At 45.0% G+C, this 26,321-nt stretch overlaps 1 protein-coding gene across 4 annotated transcripts in view; it reads left to right on the top strand.

Moving 5' to 3' along the window:
• The window catches only part of CACNA1E (calcium channel, voltage-dependent, R type, alpha 1E subunit), a 344,242-nt gene that overhangs the window by 302,107 nt on the left and 15,814 nt on the right, over positions 1 to 26,321 (top strand). For 3 of the 4 annotated variants that reach the window (XM_008567380.1, XM_008567379.1, XM_008567378.1), the window contains 11 exons: positions 768 to 928; positions 1,453 to 1,590; positions 2,423 to 2,624; positions 3,421 to 3,585; positions 4,249 to 4,359; positions 7,876 to 7,959; positions 8,705 to 8,830; positions 12,162 to 12,227; positions 16,530 to 16,621; positions 17,192 to 17,357; positions 21,118 to 21,245. In XM_008567380.1, coding sequence (XP_008565602.1) covers positions 768 to 928; positions 1,453 to 1,590; positions 2,423 to 2,624; positions 3,421 to 3,585; positions 4,249 to 4,359; positions 7,876 to 7,959; positions 8,705 to 8,830; positions 12,162 to 12,227; positions 16,530 to 16,621; positions 17,192 to 17,357; positions 21,118 to 21,245 — 1,439 coding nt within the window. Of the gene's footprint in view, positions 1 to 767; positions 929 to 1,452; positions 1,591 to 2,422; positions 2,625 to 3,420; positions 3,586 to 4,248; positions 4,360 to 7,875; positions 7,960 to 8,704; positions 8,831 to 12,161; positions 12,228 to 16,529; positions 16,622 to 17,191; positions 17,358 to 21,117; positions 21,246 to 24,335; positions 24,939 to 26,321 lie in introns of those variants that run through there. The other variant, XM_008567377.1, reaches the window with a different exon arrangement.

Below are 26,321 nucleotides of genomic sequence, written 5' to 3'. Positions count from 1 at the left end.
GTCTCTAAAAGAGAGTCCTTCCCACATCACCTCTGTTGATCTTCATCCCAAATACAGCCAGCCTTAAACTAGAAAACGTTTACGTGAAGTGCTGAACATGATCCAAGCAAAAGTATGAACTTATTACAAAATGTTATTGAAATTAACAAAGGTGATAGTATACTATCACCCCCTGATCCATTTAGAGAGGTGTAAAGAGAAGGACTGGTTGGTTAGCTCAGTTGGTTAGAGCATGATGTTGATAACTCGAAAGTCTGGGGTTTGATCTGTGTACTGAACAGCCCTCCTAAAATAAATAAAATATTTTTAAAATAGAAAGATAAAGAGAAAGCAATACATAATCAGTATATAAATCAAATAGATGTAAGGTTAGGGACAAGCTATTTAATGGCTAAAATGGGCTCAGTGATCTCAAAGATCCCTTTCAGCTCTAAGTTTCTAAGCTTCACACTAAGTGGAGACCCCTCCCAGGATCTCACAAAGGACCCCCTTCACTGCTTGATGTCACCTGTGTTTCTGCTACTTTGGGTTTACATTCAGATTTAGATTTAGAGCATGTGTTTTCTTCCCAGGTGGTAGGTCCTTACAGTCATGACCAGCTTGAAAACCAGCTGTTAAGGCCATGAGTGTCACCTCTTAGGGTGATATCTCCTGGGGCACCTTCTCAATGGGGCTGGGTAGTGGTGGTATGGCTCCAGCTCAGCTCTAGGCAGATGCACAGGCCGTCACAGAGCTCACACACCAGGGCTCTTCACTTCTGTCTACAGGCTGTCTTTGACTGTGTGGTGACCTCCTTGAAGAATGTCTTCAACATACTCATTGTCTACAAGCTCTTCATGTTCATCTTTGCTGTCATCGCAGTTCAGCTCTTCAAGGGAAAGTTCTTTTATTGCACTGACAGTTCCAAGGACACAGAGAAGGAATGCATGTAAGTGCCGCTGGCACATACCACTCATTTTTGCTGTAGCGCGTCCCCGTGAGTCCCGCTCCACCTTCCCCAGCTCTGCTCTTTCGCCTTTCCCTCCTACCTATCTCCATTTCTCTTTTAACAGGGCAAAAGGAAATTGGTAAACTTTTATTGAGCACCTCTTTTGTGACAGACATGGTACAAGACATTCTACATTCAGTTTTTCATTCTAAATCCTTATAAGGACCTATTGAGAAGGGTTTTATTTGCATATTGTAGATGTGAGAGCTGAGACTCAGAAAGTTTAAGCAAGTTGCTGAAGGCTATGTAGCAACTGGTGAAGGGTTAGGATTTAATTCCACGTCTACTGGGCACCAAATCTCTCTTTTTATTCCATGGCAATACCTGCCTTTAATAAAATTCCTTCTTCCTTGCATTTGTATGGTGATCATTAATTACCCCACATTACTGAAGTTTGTAGAATTTCTTGACTCTTCCATGAGCTACAGCCTAGAGGCCCTATTTCATCTCTACTCTGGTTTTAGAGGCAACTATGTAGATCATGAGAAGAACAAGATGGAGGTGAAGGGCCGGGAATGGAAGCGCCATGAGTTCCACTATGACAACATCATCTGGGCCCTGCTGACCCTCTTCACCGTCTCCACAGGGGAAGGATGGCCTCAGTGAGTGATGGCTTTGAGCTGGCACATGCCTGTGAGCTGGGATAGAACCACGTGCTTGCCTTGAGAAGTGAATTCACGATGAACAAGACTAACCCTTTGTTATTATACCAGGGAGAGTAAGTGGTACAGTAAGTGAGACAGGCAGGAGAGAGGAAGGATGAAAATCCTTAAGGCAAAAATGCAGAGGGGAATGAGTCAGGGAAGTATTTGAAACACTCAATGTTTTAACGGATTGTTGAGGAGTTGAGTGGAGCCACCTGACTCCTGTAGAACAAATGGGTTGTGAACAGCTCTCTATCCCTTAGGAGAGTCCCTGAGGGCTGTTTTAGACAGATTTATCCTCCAGGTTGGCTCTGCACCTGATAGTATGAGGTCTAAGTGTTAAAGATGAGCTGTCAGAACTCAGAGTCACTTTCTGTGATCGTAATTTTTATGAAGCAGACAACAGAATGCAGGTTCTTATGCTGCCCTTAGCTGAAGGCTCATTTCTCAGAAACTTGAAAATAACTAAGACACCACTTTCTGGTGGCAGCATACTCTAGTTGGCAGCAAAATGTCAAATGGAAATCCAGGAGTCACTTGGTATCGAACATGACAACCCACTATAAAATGAGGTCACTCTGTTGCTTAGGAGTTGGATGCATGGTGGAACAGGAGCTAGAAAGAACAGTGGACTGGGTGCCAGTGTATCTTCACCAAGTGGGTTATGGATCCAAAAAATGGAGGATCTGCAAAGTCAAGGAAGTCAGATAAAGAACCATAATAAGTGGCACATGTCCTAATGAAACCAAGACTCATCCACCCTCTGTGCCTCCTCATTCTGTCCCCACAGAGTTTTGCAGCATTCTGTAGATGTGACAGAGGAAGACCGAGGCCCAAGCCGCAGCAACCGCATGGAGATGTCCATCTTTTACGTGGTCTACTTTGTGGTCTTCCCTTTCTTCTTTGTCAATATCTTTGTGGCTCTCATCATAATCACCTTCCAAGAGCAAGGGGACAAGATGATGGAGGAGTGCAGCCTGGAGAAGAACGAGGTAACTGAGCGTGGTCTGGAGCAGAGGACAGCAGGGGCTCCAGAAAAGACTCTCGGACCAGCAGTGTTAGGAAGGAAGACTGCATTTTCTTAACTTTATTAAGAATTATAGAGAGAAGATGGGAAAGTTAATGATTCAGTCATTAATAAACATTTTCTGTGCACTGCTCTGTTTAAAGCCCAGGTGTGAGGCACAGAGAAGTGGCAGGTGCCTGAGGTGTCTAAGGTGCAGTCTCTACATGTGCGTCATCTAGAAGGCAAAGGTGCACGCCGCAGTTATAACGTTAAGACATCTGCCCACCTGAGTGTGACCCTCCATGGTGTATATTTGCCATAAGGGCTGAGAGTTTTTCTTATCACCAATTTTTCAGCAACAAGCATAGTTCTGGCACATTGTCAGGTTTCAGTAGTCTCTTTACAATGGAACGGAACTAGAAATGGTGAGGGACTGTAGGAGAAATGCATTTCATTGCTATAGGAGTGCATGGGCAGATGGAGCTTTACTGCCTTTTCTGACTAAGGGCATCCGATATCTCAGCCACATGCTGTGTAAAAAGACTTTATTAATAACCATAAGTCCTCACCCCATGTGGCAGAATGCCTCCAGCTCTATTTAAGGTGACATCTTGCCTGTAGTTTTGTCCGGATGATCCCTGTTGTCTTTTTCCCTTCTTGCCGTCTAGCCCTGCCCTTTTTTCCATACACCGTCCCCTTCTAACCATCGAACAGAGAGAGCCCACCACTGTGCAAGGTTTAGGGGATTTGAGCCTGGACTAATAACTGTGACTTTCCTGCAGAGGGCGTGCATCGACTTCGCCATCAGCGCCAAGCCTCTCACCCGCTACATGCCGCAGAACAGGCACACCTTCCAGTACCGCGTGTGGCACTTTGTGGTGTCTCCGTCTTTTGAGTACACCATCATGGCCATGATCGCCTTGAACACCGTTGTGCTGATGATGAAGGTGAGAGGAGGGTGACAGGAGTCGCAGGAGGCACGAGAACCAGCTGACCCTAGTGACTATTCCCTCCCAGAGCAATTGTGCACACGTACATCACCAAAACCCTGGGCAGAGAGACACTCCCACATACCAGTCTGTTGCCTCTTTTCCTACTTTTCCATCGTGGACTCTCTTTTTGATCTTATCTTGTTCAGCAGCACAGCCTCTGGGACTTTGGGGGTGCAGTGGGCCAAATATGGTGAGAACAGAGAATAGCAATCCAGGAGCTTCCATGGTGATGAGAGTCAGCTTCAGACAAGGGTGGAAATGTCAGGAGACAGAGATGGTCATGGGGGCTAAGCATTAGGAGATGCTCAGTCCTATTCCTATTTAACACTAAATGAGAAAGTAACTGACTTGAGGAAAGGCTTCTGCCCAGCCCACCTTCATCTCCAGGAAGGCTGGCTGTTTGGCTGTTAAGCCGTGTGGGTGTGATCTCGGTCTGTGTTTTCCTTTGCTTTGCTTTGTTTGCTATGCAGGATATGTAGTTCTCCTCCCCAGCATTCGATGTCCATCTATCAGAATGTCCCACAGGGCAGGATCGAGAGGTGGCCAGCCCCGGTGACATGCATTACCCCTTTCACCCTGAGGCTTTGATTCTCCTCCTCTCTTTTCTCTTCCCGGCAGTACTACTCTGCTCCTTGTACCTATGAACTGGCCCTAAAGTACCTGAACATCGCCTTCACCATGGTGTTTTCCCTGGAATGCGTCCTAAAGATCATCGCTTTTGGCTTCCTGGTATGTCCCAGCATCAGGCTTGTCATCTCTTCCTTTTGGGTGCATTCCCAGCCTTTGTTGGAAAGTAGGTGGTTACCACTATTCCAGAAATGGTGCACACACCTGCCCACCTAATTATGGGCTAGTTTTGACTGCGCACTAAACTGCCATAGAGACGAGATGCTGTGTGAGAGGGTTAGGAGGAGAGCAAAGGAAGCCACGTCCCCATCTCTAGACTCTCCTAGCCACCAGCCCTGCTGCAGTCACGTTCTTTCCGCAGTCCATGGGGGACCCCTGCATTTTACTCGAACTGTGATTTATGGGTACATAAAGGAGAAAAACAGAGATTGGATGAATAAACATTGAGTGCTTATTTACTGGTAAAAGATATAAAAATGTTATAACTCAAACAGGAAAATATCTGTCCCTCTTAGAATTAAACACAGCAAATAATAGATTTTACCTATTAGTCTTCCATTAGTAACATGAAGAGTAATTTCTGCCAACGAACATTAATGTTTATTATTACATGTAATGTTTATTGCTTATGCTTACAAAGGTCAATGACGTTTAAGAGTTGTGTGTGGGTGGAGGGAGGATTCTGGAATTGGGTTTGGGGAGGGTTGGGAATATATTTTTCTGGCTCGAGCTCTCCTTTTACTTCTGTTCAACTGCTAATTATAATTGTTTGACAAATTCTTACATCTGCTCTCAAGAGTGTTAAGAAAACCTAGCCCTTTGCTTCAGTGTCCTATAAACAAAATAACCCCCTTTACCACCTCCCGTCCTTGCTTCAGTGTGCGCAGTGAGTTCAGTGGGATGCAAATAAGCCCACTTGACAGCTGTTTCACACTTATTTGAGCTGCGATTTCAAATTATATATGTATAAGGCTCCCCCTGCAAGAAGAAAAACTTTGCTTATTATCTGAATAAGCGTGTGTCTGGTGGCAGCTTTAACAAGGACTCTGGGCTGGGTTTGGTAATTGTGAGTGTTGATTGTGGGGGTTGCTTTTGGTCTCCTAATGGTTCTTTGAAAAGCCATTTATTTGATTGTTTTGGGTGGAGAGTTGAAGGGAGCCCATTGCAGGTGGCTGCATTGTGGTTTGTTTGACTTCCTTTGGAATGTTTTGAGACTTGGGGAAATAAAAAGTAAAAAGAAACTACCACCAACAAAGATGCCTTTATAATACAGTCTAGCCCTGAGCAGAGTGAACTGAGAGAGAGGTTGAAGCCAGCGCCACAACAGGGAAAGCTTTTTTATGCATCTTGATTATTTGCATGTGGTATTGACATTGTCTGTGACTTAAATCCCCAATTATATTTCTAACTATGGTGAATGCTGAATACATATTTACAGGCTTTAACTAGATGATTCGGCCCTGGAGCCTGCCTTTTTCCCACCCTCACCCCAATGCTTTCATTCAAGGTCTGGAGGCATTTTCACACTAAAAAAGGCACCACTTGTCCTGATAAGTCCTTACATGGACATTTCACTCTAGGTTTTGAGAATACCCCAATATATGCTATTGTGACAGATCTTCTCAATGACTTTGAAATAGGCATCGTGGATATAATCATTATCATAATTGCCATTATTATTATTATTATTATTATTTAAATGAAGAAATTGAAGTTTAGAAAAATTGCTTAGATTTTTAAGGATCACTTAGTAAAAGGCAGTAGAATTGGAAAGCAGAGTGAAAATAAAAAGGGAAGAGAAAAGGAAAAAGAAAGGGGAAGAAGTATATCCATTAGTTGACTACTAAGTTCCAAATGCTTCACATATTTATTTTGTCTTTATAATAACTATATTAGATAGACATTATTATTTTCTTCTTTTATGAATGAGCTGGAGCTCAGGTTGAATACCTTGCCGAAGGTTAGTAAAAGGCAGAGCCAGGATTCAGATCCTTGTCTATCTGACTTCAAAGCTCATAATAAAGTCTCTACTATACAGTGCTATTCTAGTCCATATCCTACACTTTGCTACTCGGTACTACATTGTATTGTGAAGCATCCTCAGCTGGAATCCAGGACTTCTGGTCCTCTGAGACCTAGATCCATGCACCAAGAGTTAGGCTGTTCACCCCAGGCTGGGCGATAGGAGAGCCTTAGAATTGAGGAATTCAGAGGTTCAACTTGGCCCCACAACTGATGGACCAAGTATCCTACCAGAAAGGGAGTTTATGAAGCTGTGTGCTTCAGTTTCTCTGTATGCCCTGTAGGTGCATGTGGCTTTGGAATCAGACCTCTCTAAACCTCAGTTTAATCATGCATAAAATGAGGATAACCACCGCTACTTCATAGCCTTAGTTACTTTGCTGTGTGTATTCAATTAGGTAATGTAAATGAAGTGCCTGTTTCCAAGTAATGCTCATTGAATGCAACTTCTCTCTCTGCATCGCCTTTTCTCTCTCTATTGCACATCGTTTCCCCCTCCTCTTGCCAACCCTTCCACTCAATACTTATGAACATGGGTATTTATCATGAGCTACCTATAGAGTCTGTGAGAGGAATAAATGAGTTGAGAGAATGCCAAGCATCTGGCACAGAGGGTAGGGGTTCAGTGATGCTAGGGGTGAGGCTGGGAGGAGGTACACTTCTACAGTGCTCTGCCAGTCTCTATGCGAAGTGCCTCACAGGGCCAGGCAAGTGACTTTATTGGACACCCAAGTGTTATGTTTTTTGTTTGTTTTTTAAGGAACATAGTGCAAGGTCTGTATTCACCTGAGCCTAGGAGATGGAAGCATAGTCTGCTCTGTCCTATTAAGTGAAGTGCTCTCTGGTTGTCGATTTTCCAAATCCTTTTATCTCCCCCATCTCCTTCAACCCACTCATTTTATTACTGCTTCCTTGTATTTTACTTATTTAAACCTCCTGAAAAAGTGTAACAGAGCAGTGAAAGGGGGAAAGATGAAGTCTATTTATCTTATTGCCAATCAATAGTTGGTTTGAAAAGGATCAACGGAGTTAGGAGATTTTTGGCATGTCTGTGACCTTTAGTCACTTGTGACTCGTGTGACTTTCATGGATAGTTGCAAGTCACACTGTATTTTTGTAGGGTCACTGGATGCCATATCGGCAATTTAAAAGCTATAGTTATATGACGGCAGTGACGGTTTTACAGGTATATACTCATCCCTAACTTCTCAAGACACATTAATTAATATGTACAGCTTTTTGTCAGTCATACCTCAATGAAGTGGCTTAACAATAAATATTTGCTAAAATTTTTTTTTAAACTTTCTTATCTATGAGTTTTTAATGATAGTTTCAAACCTGAGGTCTTTAAATAGTGATGAAAACTCCTTTCCAAATGAGAAATTCCCAAGTTAGTAAAAGAGACGCAGCATTTCTGGTTAGAAATAGGAAACTGAAGCCAAAGTTAGAGTGAACTTGTGTGTGAATTGACAAGTTTTAATTCCAAGTGACAAAGTTATGAACGATGTCTTCTCTCCTCTTTTTTTTTTTTTTCTTTCTTGTTTCTTCCTTTCTTTTCCTTTTTCTGGTGTTCCTATGACTGAATTTACCTGGCAGAACTATTTCCGAGACACCTGGAATATCTTTGACTTCATCACCGTGATTGGCAGTATCACAGAAATCATCCTGACAGACAGCAAGGTGAGCGGCCCATAAGATCCTTGCCTTTAGGCTTGGCCCTGGGTAGCATTAAAAAAATCCTCTTCACATTCAGTCCATTTTTAACCCACCAAACCAAATGTGCATCCCACTAAGTATCGGGAGTTCACTGCCTCACTCTTGAGCAGTAGCCAGAGAGTACACACTGTAGAGTGGCACTGGAGCTCATGGAAGGTTTCCTTTGATTTACATGACTCCAACAGCAGACATCTAATGGGGTGAGAGGCACGGAGGGTGTCAGAAGAGGGCTAGTGTGCACAGTGTTCTGCTAGATTCTCAGAAGAGGCAAACTATCTTTGCCCTCAGTTCATAGACCTGAATTGTTTCCCCAGATTTGTTCATCCCGAAGAAGACTCATAAAGCTCATTTTAACTCTTTGTATATTGGAGGGCTATCATGTGCTGGAGGGATTCCTGGATCTGCTCTTTTTGGCTTCTAAGTCCAGACCTCAGAGCACTTGGTAGAAAACTGGGCAGGCCAGTTCTGTCTAACGTGTGCAGGGCATTCGTCCCCATTCTACCTGGGAGTAGAGCGCAGGCCTGGGAAGGCTTAGAGAGGTGGACTTCACTGGCTGGCTCATGAGATGGAGTGGTGGTTCACAAAGAAACAAAGAGACCGTGTCCAGTGGTATGATCTGAATTGAGGGATAAGTATGCAAATACTAGGGCTTAGATTTTTCTAAGTGAACATGATGTCACTAATTATGTGCTTCCTTTTGGCCCACCAGCTGGTGAACACCAGCGGCTTCAATATGAGTTTTCTGAAGCTCTTCCGAGCTGCCCGCCTCATAAAGCTTCTGCGTCAGGGGTACACCATACGTATTTTACTTTGGACCTTTGTGCAGTCCTTTAAGGTAAGAAGCACCAGCAAATCCTCTTTGAGGGTTGAGACGGCCCCATCATATCGGATACAGCCAGGTGACACTGTGTCACCAGCATTGTTACACAAGTCTCTTCACCTCTGGGAAGTTGAAGCTAATAGAATGGGTGTTTGTTAGAAGCATTTGATAAATGCAGCAGTTCTTACCTACAGCACAGCTTGGCTGGGTGGTGGTCAGCTTATATCTACTGGGTAGAATCTTGTTCTAGAAAAACACCTTGACTTTGTAACTCAGACATCCTACGTCTGCTGAGGCAGGGGACATATTTTATGAAGTGTGCTCCCTCCCTAGGTATTCCAAATTTCCTGAGCATCCCATCCATGTAAAGAGCCATGTAGTCAGATGTCCTTTGTGTTTTCAGGGATTTGTCCGTGATTTTATTTCACATAACAGTTTTTCAGAAGACTCCTTGGGTTGTGTTTCATAGCAAGATGATTCATACTCAGTCCCACCCACATCTTCATCAGTGTGTATTCCTGAACCAGTGAATGTTTGGCCTGCTAATGGTCACCTCTGTGACCTACAAAGAAATAGGGATGTCTGGGCAAGTTAATATGGTGAGTTTCTCATGGCGCCATACAGAAGTGTGTGTATAATCAACCTAAGATAAAAATTGACACCTGAGACCCATCTCAATGGCAGAGACTTCCAGTAAAATAAGTTTTCCAAATATATTTAAATATCTATCAGCTCTAGCAAATTTCATAAATTAGTTGTTTTTAAGGTTTGGGGAGCTTAAGTGTTGTCCAAGCACCTATTATTTTTTTCTCATGAAATGAATGTGTTTAAAAATAAATTTGATGAAATTAAGTGATTCAAAGGCAAGAAGTCATGAATTTACCAAATTGCCTTCCTGATTTTAATTACCTGTATATTTGTTATTAGAAATTAAACTAAAGAACTGAATTTATAGTTTCTCATCATTTGGAAAAGGAGTTCAGCCCACATCCATGTAATTACTGATTTACTTCTTCATCAAGGACCTCCGAGTTCGAGACGTGAGACCATTTGTATTGATGTTCAGGCTCCTAGGAGCAACCTTGACGTTTTTATCATATCCAGAGTGATTGTTTGGCATGATAACCCCCACAGAGGCCTCCCCTCAAAGTTAGATGACAGAGGAGAAATCTAAAACCTTAGCAAGAATTTACCCTCTGTGTCTTGGGTGCATTTGGATTTTGAATTGAAAACACAAGCTACTTTTTTTGTTGTTGTTGTTTTTTTTGTTTTTTGTTTTTTGTCCTTTTTGAGACCGGCCGCACCGTGCTCAGCCAGTGAGCGCTGTGAGCGCACCGGTCATCCCTATATAGGATCCGAACCCGCGGCGGGAGCGCTGCTGCGCTCCCAGCGCCACACTCTCCCAAGTGCGCCACGGGCTTGGCCCCACAAGCTACTTTTAAAACCTATACACACACACACACACACACACACACACACACACACACACACACATTTTTTTAAAGGACTGCCCAACAAGCTTCAGTTGTTAGTGAATCTTTTAAGATATATGTGTCATCCTGTCACATTATCATAATCACCAATTCTCTGTAAAACTAAATACTACTAAGGCCAAAGAAAAGGATGTCAAAAGTTGATGGCCAAATGGTTGGCTTATTCCAGCAAATAAGCTGGAGAACATGCGAATCTGCCTCCAGGTGACACTGTTATAGATAGGTGTTTCCTTTTCGGAACAGTTCTGAGACACAGTAAAGAAGTTTGTGTCTTGCCGGCTGGTGCACTCAGTTGGTTAGAACGTTATGCTGATGGCACCAAGGTCCAGGGTTTGATCCCTGTTACTGGCCAGCTGCCAAAAAAAAAGAAATTGATTTCTTAAAGCCACATGAACAAAGGCAGCCTCTACAAATACAAAGCAGAAAGCCACACAGTATAAATAGTATTGCCATTGCCTGCCACCCCGAGCCCTAGGCATCATCCAGTTCTTTACCTCTGACTCCTACTCAGAAGTTCTCCCCTCTTTCCCCTTATATCGTGTTAGAATTTATAGCATGACAAGAAAGGAGAACAGAATGAATCTTTGGTTTTCTCTCTAAAGCTGGGATTAGAGAGAGATGAACTGGGGACTGGAGACTTTGGGGTGAAAAAGGTAAGATAAGGGCAGGAAGTACAGGCAGAAGGGAGCAGCACCCCGGGTGGCAAGAACCTGCTTCTGTACACTCAGCTTGCTCAAAGGCGTCTCTATGTCACCCCTCGGAAGGCAGCCATTCATCTTCACAGATCTTGGGAGTCAGCACTTCATTGGAGAGGAGCTTTCAGTTGCATTTTAATTTTATCCTCTATTCAAGTTGTAAACAGTCTCACAGGGCTCTTCATTTCGTTAGCTCCATTGATAGCTCTGCAGTGCTCGTGCAGTCTGAAAGCCTTCAATTGATCTCCTGGGATTTGTGGTGTGCACACTCGAGACAGGGTGGAGACTCATGGTAGCACTGTCTGCCCGGGAGCTTCCTGGATGGAAAAGAGGACAGACTTCCATGTCAGCACTGAGGTCATCCCAGAATTATAGTGGTCCACCCTGGCCCCAAATCCAAACCGCCCTGTGTCTGCATTCTCTCCCAGCCACCAAGGACGGTTCCTGCTTCACTTTACACCTCCTTCACTTGCCCTTCATCCCCCACTCTGTCACTGAAGTCTTACCCCAAAGTGGCAGTAAGCGTGCACAATTTGGAATTTTGTGCCACATGGCTTCTTGGCAGGGTTTTATGGTGACCAGCACTTAACAGGCTTTTGCATGAAATATAGTGAAACATCAGGAGGCTTAAGCACTGGAAAATGTTTCATTAGAAGATGAAAGAGCCTTCTAGGAACCGATAAGTGAGACCCTAGTCATTTCACTTCGCTTCCAGATTTTCCGTTATGGGCTCCACATTGGGTATGGGAGTGGGAAGGGGAATACAGGGATTTGGAAGCCAAAGTTAGGTGCTTGTTGTGTAATTTGCATCACAATTGCACAGGTTATTAATTTTCTGCATGACAAGTGGGATGAAACCAGGAGGTTTTCCCAGCTCTCCTTGGAGAATGGGCTACACTCGTGGGTGAGTGAATATTCTTGACAGGAGATATATTACAAGCCTCTCTATGGCCAACTGTTTATATGTCTGTCAGAGGATGTGGACATCTAAAAAAGTACTGCACCCCAAAACAGAACAGCCCCAGGAAACAAGGAGTCCTAGTTTTCTGTTTGAATTAGCCTCAGGGCAAGAGTTCCTATATTGCCAGTGACTACAGGTTGTTGAGCCCAGAAGCTGCCTTCCTTTCATTAATGGCCATATTTCTGCTTTCCTTCCAGGCCCTCCCCTATGTCTGCCTTTTGATTGCCATGCTTTTCTTCATTTATGCCATCATTGGGATGCAGGTGAGCTGGTGCGCCAGGGGCCCGGTGGGGGACAGCTGTTGCACAGATCGTCTCCGGTTTAGCAATCTGAGCATGCAGGATTGAGAGTGCTTTGAACCTCTTCTTGCCTGAGGGCACTCTCCCAAGGTCCTGTTGCAGTATGACCTTGGGAATTTCACAAGTGCCATGGTTCCCCGTTCAGCATGCTCAGGTATTCAAGGTGTTCTGGTAGGGACTTCGTCTAAGGTTGTCAGATCATGGTGCTGACTTATAAGCAGCCGGGCCTCTGTGGGTGCAACAGCAGAACTGAAGCAAGGATAGTGCCATTGTTCTTAGCCTGAGGGATCCCCCAGGAGACTGAGGAGGGGTGAGGCCTATGATGATCCACTTCTCAGGATCTTCGGTATTTGGAGTTGGCTTAAATAAAGGTCAGGTGGTGGTTATTCCTGCATGAGGTGACACCAAACGTGTCTGAGTTAAGTCTTGACTGGCTGAGATTTATGCCCTAAAACTCACCACTGTGAACAACTCATAGAGTTCCTGGCAGCCTCTTTATTCCCAGGGAACCCATGGGCCACATTCTAGCTAATTCCACATTCTTTCTAGTTTCAGCACTTGAGAAGCAGATCAGGTTCCCTCTCTCCATATTTATGCAGGTAACCAGAGGCCTGCTGAGCAGAAGAGCCAAAAGATCTTTCAGAGACAGTGGTCATTTGTGATGGATAAACTCCTACTGTAAATAACCAGCAGCACATCCCATAAACTTATGCTTTGGATACATAGGCTTCCTACTTGTCTTGGGAGGACTGACTTTCTAGTTTGGGGATAACCTGACTAAACCCCAGCAAAGGACTTCAGCTGTGGGGCCATCTCCTGCAGTCAGGTGTCTCGCTGCCTTTGAACTGCTGCTGCCTTCTCAGAGGTGTCTGCGTCTCCCAGGCTCGCTGAATCAGCAGCCCTTCATGGCACCGCTGAAATTTCTTTTCTCATTGCTCCTGTCTCTTGCCTCCACCTCTTAGTTTCAGTCTTCCTCTAACTCCATTGCTGGAGAGTTTTGTTCTTCAAAAATACAATAGAATGTCAAGCATCAAAATGTGTGAGACTTGGTTGAGTAGTGAGTTCTCCTACACTGAGGATATTTCAGTAGAGATTTAATGGTGATGGCTGTGCTGGAAACAGTTCTTGCTGAAGTTTAAGATTGGCTTGATAACTTCTATTAAGTCCCTTCTAACTCCCAAATATTTGAGCCTAAAATTAAAATATTCTTGAACAGCCAAATAAAAACTTGATTAAATTAAATTTTTCCCCCCAAAGCTCAAAATAAGTTCTTACCCCTTTTCATCTTCAAGCAAAATAAACTAGAATAACACCTCTCCACAGTACTGACCTGCTACTAATACAGCTAATGATATTAATGCTATTTATCATTATTTGAATTCCTTGATGTGCCAGACACTGTGCTAAATGCATGCATATATGCATATAAAGACATATATGCATATAAATATATATAGATAGATATAAAAGAGAGAGAGAGAGACAATATGCATATGCAACTAATGTATTTAGGGGTGATGTGAAACACTTATAGGTGAGTTTCATTGTCTCCCTTGAGGCTCAGCATGGTTAAGTAACTTATAACATGTTCAGGTTCTCAGCTGGTAAGTGGAAGAGCTGAGATTTAAAGTCAGCTTTGTCTACTCCATAGCCCATGTTCTTAACTCTTTACTATTTCTTATCCCACCAGACAAACACACACAAATAGTTTTTTGACCCTTTAGAGGGAGGTAGGAGCTGTTCAGTTATAAAATTGTGATCTTCACTATAACTAATATTTTACTCCCCTTACTAATATTTTACTAATATTTTATTCCCCTTAGACTTTTTTCCAAAAAATAAGAGCACTATTTCATTCCACAGAGACATGAATGGCATCTCCACCGTGACTTGCCCTTAGCTTGTCATCCCAACCCTGCTCCATGCCAGAGACCCAACACCATGCACAAAGCAGACACCTGAATTTGTCACTAAAGAGACTAATCTGATACGGTCCCAACAAAACAGAGGGATCTATACAAATAGACAAAAGGGCAAGGACAGCTTTTGGAAAAATATAAGTAGCAACAAGATGTGTTTATGAGATTAAGCATTATTTTGAACTTTCAAAGGCTTCTTGGCAGAAGAGACCTTTGCAGAAGAACCTGAAGATGGAAGGAAGGAGGAACTTGCTGGGTATGGGAAAGAGCCTGTGGCTACAGGTCATCGGGAATTGAGGTTATCAGGCAGGAATTGAAGTTCTCTGCCACTGACCAGCTGTGAGAACTTGGTCAAGTCACTGAATCTCTCCAGGCCTCACCTCCCTCTACAATGCAGTAAAGGAATTGGTTAGATACTTTCACACGTCCTTTCTAGTTCTAAAGTTCTGTAAGTCCAAGTGGAAATGGATTTAAGCCTCTAGAGAGGTTTTCTGAGGGGTCTCAGCATCCCATTTTTCTCTTCTTTCCCTCTTGATGTAGGAGACTTGAGCTAGTGAAAAAGACTAAGTGAAAAGCTAGGGGGAAAAAAGTGAAAAACATTTTTAAAGACCACCTTCACAACGAATATACATTTTTGACTTCAAATTTGTCTTAGAAAAGATTCAAAATAGCTTTAGTTTCTTTGACTCTTACACACCTTGTGCAAAATCACAATATGCTCTCCAATTAGTTTATGATTGGATGGGATGTTTGAGAAAATCATCATGAGGACAACTAATGGTGGCTCCCAGAGTGTCATAGGGAGAAAACATACTGTAAAGTGTAGGTATGTGATGAAACAGGGATAAATCATGGATTCTGAACCAAGTGGGTAAAAAGAAAGAAGAGAGAAGGAGATGGGAACAGGACAAGGATAAATGGCAATCTCTTCCTGGGGTATCCAGAACTAATTAGATTTGATTGCTTGGGTTGATTTTTTTTTTTTTAATGCTACTATTTGTCTCTTTGGGGGCCTCTTCCTTCTTATCCTGCTCTTTCCGTTCTTCCTGCCACTGCCTAACTTGCTACCCCCATTCTCCCTGAGACAAGTAGTATTTGGGTTTTGAAAAACAGCACTGAGAACAAATTCCCAAAGTGGGTGTCAGTGGGAGTTACTTGAGGAAAATAGCTGGGGCAGAGATTGTTCCTCAATTGCACGTTCTAAAAACTGGTAGGGGAAAAATATGTTTAATTTGCATCCATTGGATAAGCTGAAGCATGTTAAGTGTAGGCTGAAAATTGTCTCAAACGGCTAGAAAACTGACCCAGTAAGCCCTCAGTTGTACAAACGTTGACTTGTGAGAATACATTCTGATATCCAAAACATGTTTGCAGGAGGAAAGTGCATATGTAAGAACACCCTTCTCATCTGAAGAGAACTTGGGGTTGACCTTGGCTCCAGGCTGCATGGTGTCCACGGGTTCATTATTATTTACTGTCTGTGGATGAAGACCTCCGAGTTGTCCCTCTTTTTCACATAAATTTGCACGGTGACCACATTCTAAGCCCAGCGACCAGCAGCAGATTTTAGTAGACCTCATTCTATAGCCAGATTTTCCCAAATCCATTTTCTTTTCCAAATTATTCAACTGTCCTTTCTCCATCCTATTGGCCGGACTTTGTTTTAGCTTCTGCATAAATGCTCACTTTTGGATGGGATTTGGATCTGTTGGATGATATGTATATGCATGTGGATGTGTGTATGGTCTAATGGACCCTAGATTATAGACATGTAGACCTTCTGAGATTTAACTCTCTGGATGGAAACATATCTAAGGAAGATAGAGATGCCACTCTCTCATCTAAACTGCTTGGAAAGTCCAGGGCAGCACATGCCCAAGTGATAAATGACATCTGCAAATACAGATGTCCCCATCATGACTACCTGAAACAGGAAGAGAGAGATGACTCCTTCCCTGCATTCCTGCTGTGAGATGATGTCTTTGACAGACTGCTTGAGTACCATGGTGATAGGTACCATGGAAATAAAAAGACCAAATCAGATGGGGGAGGAACTGTGTACAGCCAGATGACTTCAGAAGATCTTGCACTCTGTGTTATGCTTGGACCTTGCTAGCACTGGTCCCCTTTGCTACACAGAGCATTGGAAAATAATTATTCCTGCATACCAGGCCAAGAGCATGGTGTCTACCAGCTCTCAGGGTTTAGTTGTCTGCTTCAGGGATAGGACATCAGGAAAGGTCATGCATGTGGCTTTGCCAACCCTGAGAGTGCATCTGATGTTCGTATGCAGACACATCACACAGCTCAGTAGTACTCATTGTTTTCTGTTGTTTTTCTCCCCAAGGTATTTGGAAACATAAAATTAGATGAGGAGAGTCACATCAACCGGCACAACAACTTCCGGAGTTTCTTTGGGTCCCTCATGCTACTCTTCAGGTACCTGGATGCGTAACTGTTGTAGCTGGAGCTCTCCTGGTGGAGGGAGAGAGAAATGATCTGCCTCTTCCTCCCATTTCCCTTTGTCTCTTTACTCTGCTTCCTCTGATCCTATCAGGATGGACACTGGGGTGGGGTGGGGGGTGGGTGCCAAACTGCCCCTGTGACATTAGAAAGTTTCATCAGTATCTCTGACTGAGTAGTTAATTTGCAAATTTCAACCTCAAGTGTCTTCCAGGGGTCTGGGAGGGGAAGGAGAAGACAATTTTTGTAGACCAAATCCCGTTTAAGGGCTAAAACCTTGGATGGCCAGGTTTATGTGGCATCTTAGAGAGTCCCCCCACTATCTCCACCACCATTAGCAGGAACCCCTCAAACAACGGAGAAGCAGTGGGTGGGGTGACAGAACCTGAGAGAGACCTCGCTGGCTTTCTTCCTCTCCAGATGGACAGCACTTCAGGGAGCCAGCTGGGTACACAGGGGAGCCTGCTGGGTCTAGGGAAAGAGGGCCAAGGATGGGGTAGGATGTGCAGGCCTGCTCCTGCTAACCAGCATGTCTTTTGGGCTCAGGAGTGCCACAGGTGAAGCCTGGCAGGAGATTATGCTGTCGTGCCTGGGAGAGAAGGGCTGTGAGCCTGACACCACCGCGCCGTCAGGGCAGAGCGAGAACGAGCGCTGCGGCACCGACCTGGCCTATGTTTACTTTGTCTCCTTCATCTTCTTCTGCTCCTTCTTGGTGAGCAGCGTCGTGCTCTTGTCTTGAGAGGTGGCCCATCCCTCCTTAACCCCGATCCCTCTAAAAAATAGGCAAAAGATGTTTCCTCCAGTGTACGGTCATATTTCTCCCCGCTCTCCCTCCCCCAATCACTCTGTCCCCTCCTCTCCCCCTGCCCACGCCCAGTCCAGCCCATATTAAGGAAAGTTAAGTCCTTTAGGGAACTCTTGGAGTCCAGGTCACGTCCCAGGCTCCTGGGCAGGTGACTTTCAGTGGTTGAGAAAAGTCTTTGCTGCTTCTAGGGGGAAAAAATGTCGTGAAATGGGCTGATGGGCTCGGTGAATAGAGCTTTGAGTTTCACATTGAGTTTGCGGAGACCCACAGTTAATCCTTTTTTTTTTTTCCATACCTCAGGTATTTTATAAGTAGGGCTAAGAATATCTCGTCTCTTTTGGAGATTTTTTAACTGTTTGAGAAAAGCTACCTTGAAAATGTAAGGTGATAGCATTAATGATGAAATATAGAATGATGATCGTGTACAATGCATATAATAGATGGGTTCTCTCTTGACTAGTGATGTCATTACATTTGATGACAATTGATCAGCTTGATATGCATGAAAGGATATGGTTGCTTTAGGTGTTAGTAAACATTGAGTAATATATGTGGAGTACACCCACTAATAAAGTGGTGAGAAGCCCTAGGTGGCTTTTAATTCTTTCTTTTTGGAGAATTAAAAAAGCATGAATCAGCACACCAGCATCCAGAAATTTCTACCCTGCGCATAAGACAAGTAGTGAAAAAGAATAAATGGATGAGATGCCACCAGATCAATAAAAGGGTCAGTCTGGTGTTTCTGGCCACTCTGACATCCCTCAGCTCAGCTTCACTGCTAATGCTGTACAAAAATCTAAAACTGAAGCAACAATGCCGCAGGAAAGTGGTCAGTGTCATGACTGTGCATCAAAAATTGAATTAGTTGTCCCGCGTCCAGGCATTTCTCCCTCTTTAAAGTGATTCCAGGGGACTGAAACTTCTCCTGTGTCCAGCTCTCCAGTGTGGGCAGGGGCTTGCAGATAGACCATTGAGTGTGGCCTGCAGGTCAATGCTGCCGCAGGGAGTGGACTCACTGGAGACTTGGGCAGCCCGCATTGTGGTATTGGCTTTACTGCTCTACTAGCCTTGGCCAAGACACTTTCTCTTTTGTAGCATCTATAAAATGCAAGAAAAAGGGACTTGGTAATAAAAGTATTATATGCATGGTGAGCTGATACATGTGTTTTAGTACACTTTCTTCTCATGTGTGAAAGGTTTTTCAATGGAAAGAGAACACAAAACAGTGTCCTATTTATAAATGTGGAAGTATAATGTATAATGAAAATAACTGAAATATAGGATGATATTAATCGGTGTTATAAATGTATTCATTCACTCTTGCACACCTTTTTATTGAGTGGCTATTAAAAGGCTGGCACTGAGCTAGGCACTGAGGTAGAAATGTCAGCAAGGCCCAGCCCCTCACTCCCCTACAGTGGAAGAGTGAAACCAGCTTACAGGGTATCAGCGCTTATCAATAAGGGTGCAATGGAGCAGATAGAAGGACACGTAGACATCTCAGTTTCATCTTTTGTGGTTTAAGTGTTTAATAATAAATATTTTAAGGAAACCAAAGATATAACTGGAAAATTAATTAGAGACTATAAAGGTACTTTTAGAATTTTGAAATGGACGGTACTGCATAATTCACATTAATGTTACTTTTAATGAGGCTATATTCAGTATGAGATGAACTGCTTTCAGATCTCAGCTCTACATAAGACTGACTTTGTGTCCTTGGGCAAGTCACACAGCTTTTCAACTCAAACCAACCACTTGACAAAGATTTACTGACACTCCAGTGTGCTGGGCCATGTGCTGGGAGCTAAGGGTACAAATGTGACTCAGAAGTACTTCTGTCCTTGAAGAGCTGATGGGAAATTAAACCTGCCTCACAAAGGGTTTGAGCAAGCATGAAAACAAATAGGTGTGATGCACACACCACACTATTAAAGACTGTGCAAATGTAAAGCAACAGCAATGCTAATAGTTTGTTAACATTAATAATAGGCACGCTGAAAGGAGTATAAAAGGTGTGGATACATTGAAAACCCTTTATAACCCAGGCAGTGATTGTATAGATTTACTGTGGCTCCATTCTCAGCAACAGAAAGGCCCACATTAGGATCAGGTTCAGCTGCATGAGACAGGAATCCCCAAATAACAGTGGCTTGACCAGATGGGATGTTGATGTCCTTCCCATGTCAGTGAAGCCTGGAGGAAGGCAGTCAGGTTTGCTCTGATGGTTCCACAGAGTCACTAGGGCCCCAGACACATTTCTGCTTTCCGCTCCATCACCTCTGGGGAGTGCCCCTCCTCCTCATGGTGAGAGAAAACAGTGAGACCTCCAGCCGTCCACTTATATGCTGGCAGCAGGATGGAGGGAGGAAGAGCGAGAGGAGACTGGCTGATCGGATGTACCCAGAGGTTTTTCTGTATTGCAGAGAAGACTCCGACCATGTCCTTCTTCCAGACTATGTCCTTATCCTGCAGACCTGTCTGCTCATCTGGCACCTCCATGCACCCAGCCACTTGACCTGGGAATCCACATGGAGACTCCTTTTCTCTCACCCCACAGCCAGTTGGTCTCTATCAGGCAGGTCTCTTTTACTTGCAAGTGCAGCCCAGCTAAGTCCAGCTTAGGTAAAACTGGATGTTATAGGCTCATGTCAACTGGGAGTCCTGGGGCAGGGCAGGCATAAGCAAGCCTTGATATGGAGCTCAGATGACATCACCAGGACCAGGTTTCCCTCCCTATTTATAGATCTCTTCCTCCACCCTCCACTACATGAGCTCAAATATACCACCCTGGGGCTTCCAGACAGCTGTAGCAGCAGCTGTAGACACGACATCCTCACACACTCAAGAGCAACAGGGAAGAACAAGTCTTGTGCCAGAAGGTTCAATGCCATTTTATTGACCTTGATTGGATCACTGGTCACCATGGCTCAGGGCACTGGGATTCAATGACTGATCAAGGCCTGGATCATAGCATGGTGCCCCACAGAACCATACTAACTGGAAATAGGCAAGAAGCTGTGCCCAAAATACAGTAAAAGGGTGCTGGACAGCAAAGAAACAACACAACAGTGCTGTTGACTGTGGTCATCAACTCCAGTCAGTTCCACCTTTGCTAACCGTCCACTCCTGTCTGTGCCACTGTCCTTCCCCTGGCTTGGTTCAAGAGCACCATAACACCCTCCCCCTGGTCTCCCACCCACCCCCCAACCTGCTACCAAGGCTTCCTTCTGAATGCAAATATCCCTTGGTCTCTCTCCTGTTTAAGCTCCTTTAGTGGTTCCTGTTGCCTGCAGAATAGGAAGCTGGAGAGGGAACTTGGTATTTGGCCTTGGCTTCCTCTAGCCTTAAGAATGTTGGGGCTGCTGCTGCTCGCTCTGCTGCCACAATAACAATTAAAATAATTGAACAGATAATAACAAGTGACTGTGGAGTACTTTGCAGATATGAAGCAGCATAGAAAAGTGAAATAATTATGCTCGTGCAGTGAAATGAGTGGTACAGATAATGACAGTGTGTTGCATTCAGCAAGATCAACAGTGCTCTAACTGGGAACTTCAGCCTCACCAACTTTTCGATTCTTTTGTTTGCCTTGCAGCTTGTTTTTCTGCTTCTGCAGCTCTGCTTTAGGCTACCCCTGACTTCTCTTCTCTCCCTTGTCCTTCAGATGCTCAACCTGTTCGTGGCTGTCATCATGGACAACTTTGAGTACCTGACCCGAGACTCTTCCATCCTGGGGCCTCACCACTTGGATGAGTTTGTCCGCGTCTGGGCAGAGTATGACAGAGCAGCATGGTGCGTAGTCCTCTCCGCCACCCCAGGGGCTTGGGAGCTTTCAGGGAAGAGGATGGAATTTGAGCCACCCAAATGCTTGCATGTTACAGAAGGAGAGGAGGTTTCTCTTGGTTGTGGCCCATGGAAGAGGCTCTGGTGTCAAGCCGGTCACCAAAGACCTATCGTCTTTATCTTCCTCTACCCCCTCTTTCCTTCTGTGACAGGCTTTCCCTGTTTTCACCAATCTCTGCACACGGTCCTCACCTCAGATTGTTTGGGTTCAATCCAAGAGGATCTTCCAATAATCTCTTTTTCCTTCTTCCTCTGCCAATGGTTAGTGGACTCCTTTGAGTCACCAGGGGGTTTGATAAGGATTTTCTGGGCCAGTTGGACATCTGGCCACCATGATCAATGACATTCATGTTTTATCCCTCTCAGCTCTCTCAGTAAATACAGTTGGATTTAACTCCAAAATTATATTTTAAAAAAACCAAGCAAGTTGTTCTTCCAACTGTTCCTTTAAACACTTGTGGATTTTTATTAAGTGGAACCGAGTTAAATGGCAGGAATAGCGTCTTTGCTGTCACTTTCACTGTCTAGTAGTCCTGAAGTGATGTTGTACCTTCTGGGCTTTAGAGCAGGGATTGGCAAAATACAGCCTGTGGGCTAAATCCAGCCCTCGTTTTTACAAATAAAGTTGTGTTGGAACACAGCCACACCATTTATTTTTGTATTATTTGTGGCTCTTTCACACTGCAAGGAAGAGTTGAGTAGTTGAGACAGTATGGACCTCAAATCAAACAATATTTACTGTCAAAATATTTTACTGTCAAAAATTTTACTGTCGAAAAAGTTTGCTGACCCCTGCGCTAGAGTACAAAGGCAGCATCTTGGCCCTCGTGCTTGAACAGAGTGAATCCTCCCTCCACAGGAACTTTTCTGTCCCTGTCATCTCAGCTTTTGGGTCTTAACTCACCAATCTCTCCATTCTGGTCCCCCTCTGAAAATACGACAAGAAATGTCATCCGTCACAGGAATGGACCACGTTGCTTCCACCTGAAACTTCCTTCATAATCTGAGACTCTTCCCAAAATTATTCTCCTGTGAGGCTCTTGAATTTGGGTCACTGTTTTAGGGGCTGGAAGGGCAAATCAGAATTTCTCTTCCCCTCAGTAGTTGTTAATGACTCAGCACAGAGTTATCTAAATCCATTCCTGTTACAACAGCTGAGCACCGGCTTTTACTTTCTGGATTACTTTCTGGTAGATAGCTCTTAGAAAGCAATGGGCCGGGTGTTAGACGATAGCGTAGCCAGGCCTGCATGTACCAGCTCCATGGCCTTGGACAAGTCACATAAACAGTCTGAGCTTCCTCATCTGTAAAGTGCTGATGATACCTACCTACCTTGGAGAGTGGTTGTGAGTGATATTAAATCACGAATGTAAGTATTATTGTAATTGACAATAACCATATGGCGATGCAACTCGGATGTATGGAAAATAGGCATCTGTAAAGCATGGATGGCCATGGGTTTGGGAGCCTAAGAAAGGACCTCTTTGCTCTCCTGAGAGAGGAGAAACCAGCCCCAGGCAAAGGAGTTCGTTGCTCATCTGGACTCGCTCAGGTATCCTTGGTTCCTAAGGTTTCATGTATCTTGGGATCCAAATGTCATGGGCATTAAACATGCTCCTCCCACTCACTCCAGCTGCTGGGAAGAAAGGATTCCATGAGGAACAATCATGAGATTTAGACACATGAACTGGGAAAGAGCACAAAGACAAAGGAGAACCTCTTCAGTCTGCTTTGAAATTCACAGTGCAATTTATTAGCATTTCCTTGGCTTTCTCCATGAGATTGGGGGGTGGAGTGGGGAGACGACAAAAGAAAGTGAGCCAGTGTTTTCAAAAGGAGGACTGATACAGGCTGCAGAGAGCATCAGCCACTACCAACCCACCTACTTCCCAACCTCACAAAGGAGCAAAATAAAACAAGAGATGGTTAATATTACCTCCTCTCAAGAGCTGAGAGACTGGAAGGTATTGATGAGCTGCTATCTGGAAGAATAGGGGGAATCGACAGCCAAATCAAGAAAAGGCTAGAAAGAGTGAAGCTAGGATCAAGCGCTGGTCTCTATATGGCTGCCTGCAAGGAGATGCTGTGCTTATAATTTCCAGTGGAAACCCTGGCCTGTACCAGGCAGGATTTATCCAGAACTGCAGATCCCTTGCCACTGCCTCGTTTTTTTGGCCCCTGACAGGGAAGATGCTTTAGCCACTGAAAATGAATCAATTATTAATTCCATCCCTTCCACAGGAAGCCACAAGTTTCTAGCAGGCTCATGGGAAAAGGGGTTGGTAAGATAGGTCACAATGTTCCTGGAATTCTGGCTGGATCTGACCAAGCTGTGTGTGAGCTGGGCGGCAGGAACAGAGCTGGGGGTAGAGTACCCATGGCTCCCTCCCAGGCTGCTGTCTGAGCACAGATCGCAGCGACTCCCACCCAGTACAAAAGAGCTTGCCCAAGCTGAACTTGGGAAAAATCTGTCACAAAGAGAAGTACTGCCCTTCGCAAATTCCCTCCTGCCAACTGTGCTCCTTGCTAATTAGCATAATGGGAAGTTTGTCTCTCGCAGCCTGCGGAAAGACGCCAACTTCTCACTGCCTCTGACAAGCTGGTCTGAGCAACTGACCATAATCAGTGTCTGAGAAAAGCAAACAGTTCTGCAGTCCACTTCACGGCAGCCTGGCATCTGCTCTGGACAGTGGTCAGAGGCATTTGTGGATTGTCAGGCTTTGTTCTTAGAAGACTAGCTATAGCCAGGGCTGTGGCTGCATCTGGCCAGGTAGGGGCCAGATAGGTAACTTGGGGTGCTCTTCGTCAATAGGTAGTTCCTTTTGGCATTGGATGGGTTCTGATTTCCTTAGAAAATTGGGGCAGTGCAGTTTGGCAAGGTGATGGCTCTCTGTCTTCATCTCTCCTGGTCTGGCTTTGCCAGGCCCAAGGAAAGAAGCTGCTCTTACCTCTCCCAGCCACCCCTTCATGGCTAAGCTGTCGTTTCTCTCCCAACCCTTCTCTGAGTGTCCTATTAACCCACCTGTGCTTCCTTTACAGCGGCAGGATCCCGTATAAGGATATGTACAAATTAGTGCGGGTGATCTCACCTCCTCTGGGCCTGGGAGAGAACTGCCCCTACAGGGTGGCCTGCAAGGTCTGCCTCCAGGTCCCCAGCCATGACCTGCGGTGGGATGCAACATCTAACCCTCCTCTCCGTCCTCTGCTCCACCACCACGCGCCACATGAGGGAACCTTCATGCTGCTTTCCTTTGAGTTTAAAGAGATCCACACCCTCCCAGAACCAGCAGCTGTTGCCTGAGGAAGAAGGGCACATTTTGGGGGAAGGCAGACAAGAGTTAAGGACTTGATGTGAAGGCCAATTTGATCTAATTCATGTCCCTTCACATGCACACACTTGTGCTGCTTGCACACGCGTGCACCTCAGTCTACCTTAGTCCGTGCACTCAGCCAGAGGGACCGCTCCTCCTCTACAGAATGCAGAAACCTTTGTGATCCAGCAAAGCGTTCTGATTTCCCTTCGCTGGAGATGGAGAAGCCTCATTTTAGCAAAATAGTGTCATCTTCCCACATATAATGTATTACAGTGTGATTCTAGTCATTCCTGCCTCTGCCTACGCTCTGAGCTCCTGGAGAGTTTGGCCAGAAGTGACTATAAAAACAATAGGACAGGAAGAAGGAGTTGAGAAGCAATAAGGAATTAGGGCATGAGGTGAGGGAAGGGATAAGAGGCACAGATTTGGTGGTGTGTGGAAAGAATTAATAGCTCAGAAGGTCTGGGAAGGCCTAGTAGAGGAAGGGCTACTGAGCAGGCCTTAGGGTCCTGCCATATACTGTTGTGAGGGGATTGTCACAGGTGCCAACTCATTTCTCATTGGTTAGACCAAGGACACTGTTCAAGGACCTTCCTTTCCAACTCTGCCATACCCTGGGGACTCTAGATCTCAATGGCTCTACTAAGCCCCTGTCCAAGGCAAAGCCTGCGAGATAAGGAAGCCTCTTCTGGTGCCATAGGAGGGAGGGTGAGTTCCCTGGGGCATAGCACTGCCCAGGCAGCTGGAAGAAGACATAGGCCCAGGAAGGATGTCAGCCTGAGCGATGGGACAGAACTGGCTTGGGATGGTGACGCAGTGATTCCATACTCAGGAGGCTGAACAGCTGCCTCTGCTGAGACTCTTTAAACTCCACCCTGGTGAAACCTGCGGCCGCATGTGGGAGAGCTGGGGAGGGCAGCATGGCATGCAAGGTGCTCTTCCTCCTCCTGGTTTTGTTTCTTCTGTCCCCAGCATGCTATCGACCTGGTGCATGCTGGGGAATAAAGAGCACTCTTGTCCACAGAGCCAGGTGGAAGCAACGGGGCCGACTCAGACCAGCAACCACAGCCCAAGACACCGCCTCCTGCTGCCCACACACCACAGAGGGGGGATACACGATGTTCCTCCTGTGGGTTTGGAGGAAGAGAAAGGCCTGACTTCCAGGCCAGCGTCCCAGTCCAGCCAGGGCCGGAAAATCCAACCCATGGCTAGAGCACCGTCTATCCGGTTTATACCGCTCATGCACAGCCCTGGGAATTGAAAATAAGCTCCTGTTATCTTGGGGATGGGTGAAGTGACCAGGGAAGTCAGTGTAATGCTGATGAGGAGGGGAAAAGTGTCCCCATGACAGTGCACATGGAGACCAAAGGTGCCACCAGTGTTCCTGGGGCTGTGTGGGGCGTGATATAAACCTGCACCAGGATGGAGTCACGTGTACAATTTGCCTTGATTAACAGATTTCCTATTCTTTTCCTGTTTGTCCGTTTTGTTTTGTTTTCTCCTCCTGTTTTCTATCTGATTTTGTTTTGTTGTTGCTCCCTGGGGATGCCTGTTCTCCTCTCCTACCTGTCTGCATCCTCTCCCACTTCCTTCTCTCCTCCCTGCCACCCCCCACACCCAACCACCTCCCCACCCCCACCCCCACCCTCCAGGAGCAGTGGCCGCATCCATTACACTGAGATGTATGAAATGCTGACTCTCATGTCACCGC

Source organism: Galeopterus variegatus, unplaced genomic scaffold, assembly GCF_000696425.1.
Source record: "Galeopterus variegatus unplaced genomic scaffold, G_variegatus-3.0.2 Scaffold314, whole genome shotgun sequence".
Lineage (NCBI taxonomy): Eukaryota > Metazoa > Chordata > Mammalia > Dermoptera > Cynocephalidae > Galeopterus > Galeopterus variegatus.
The sequence above is the reverse complement of the archived record's forward strand: the minus strand, read 5'-3'. Positions and strand labels throughout refer to the sequence as shown.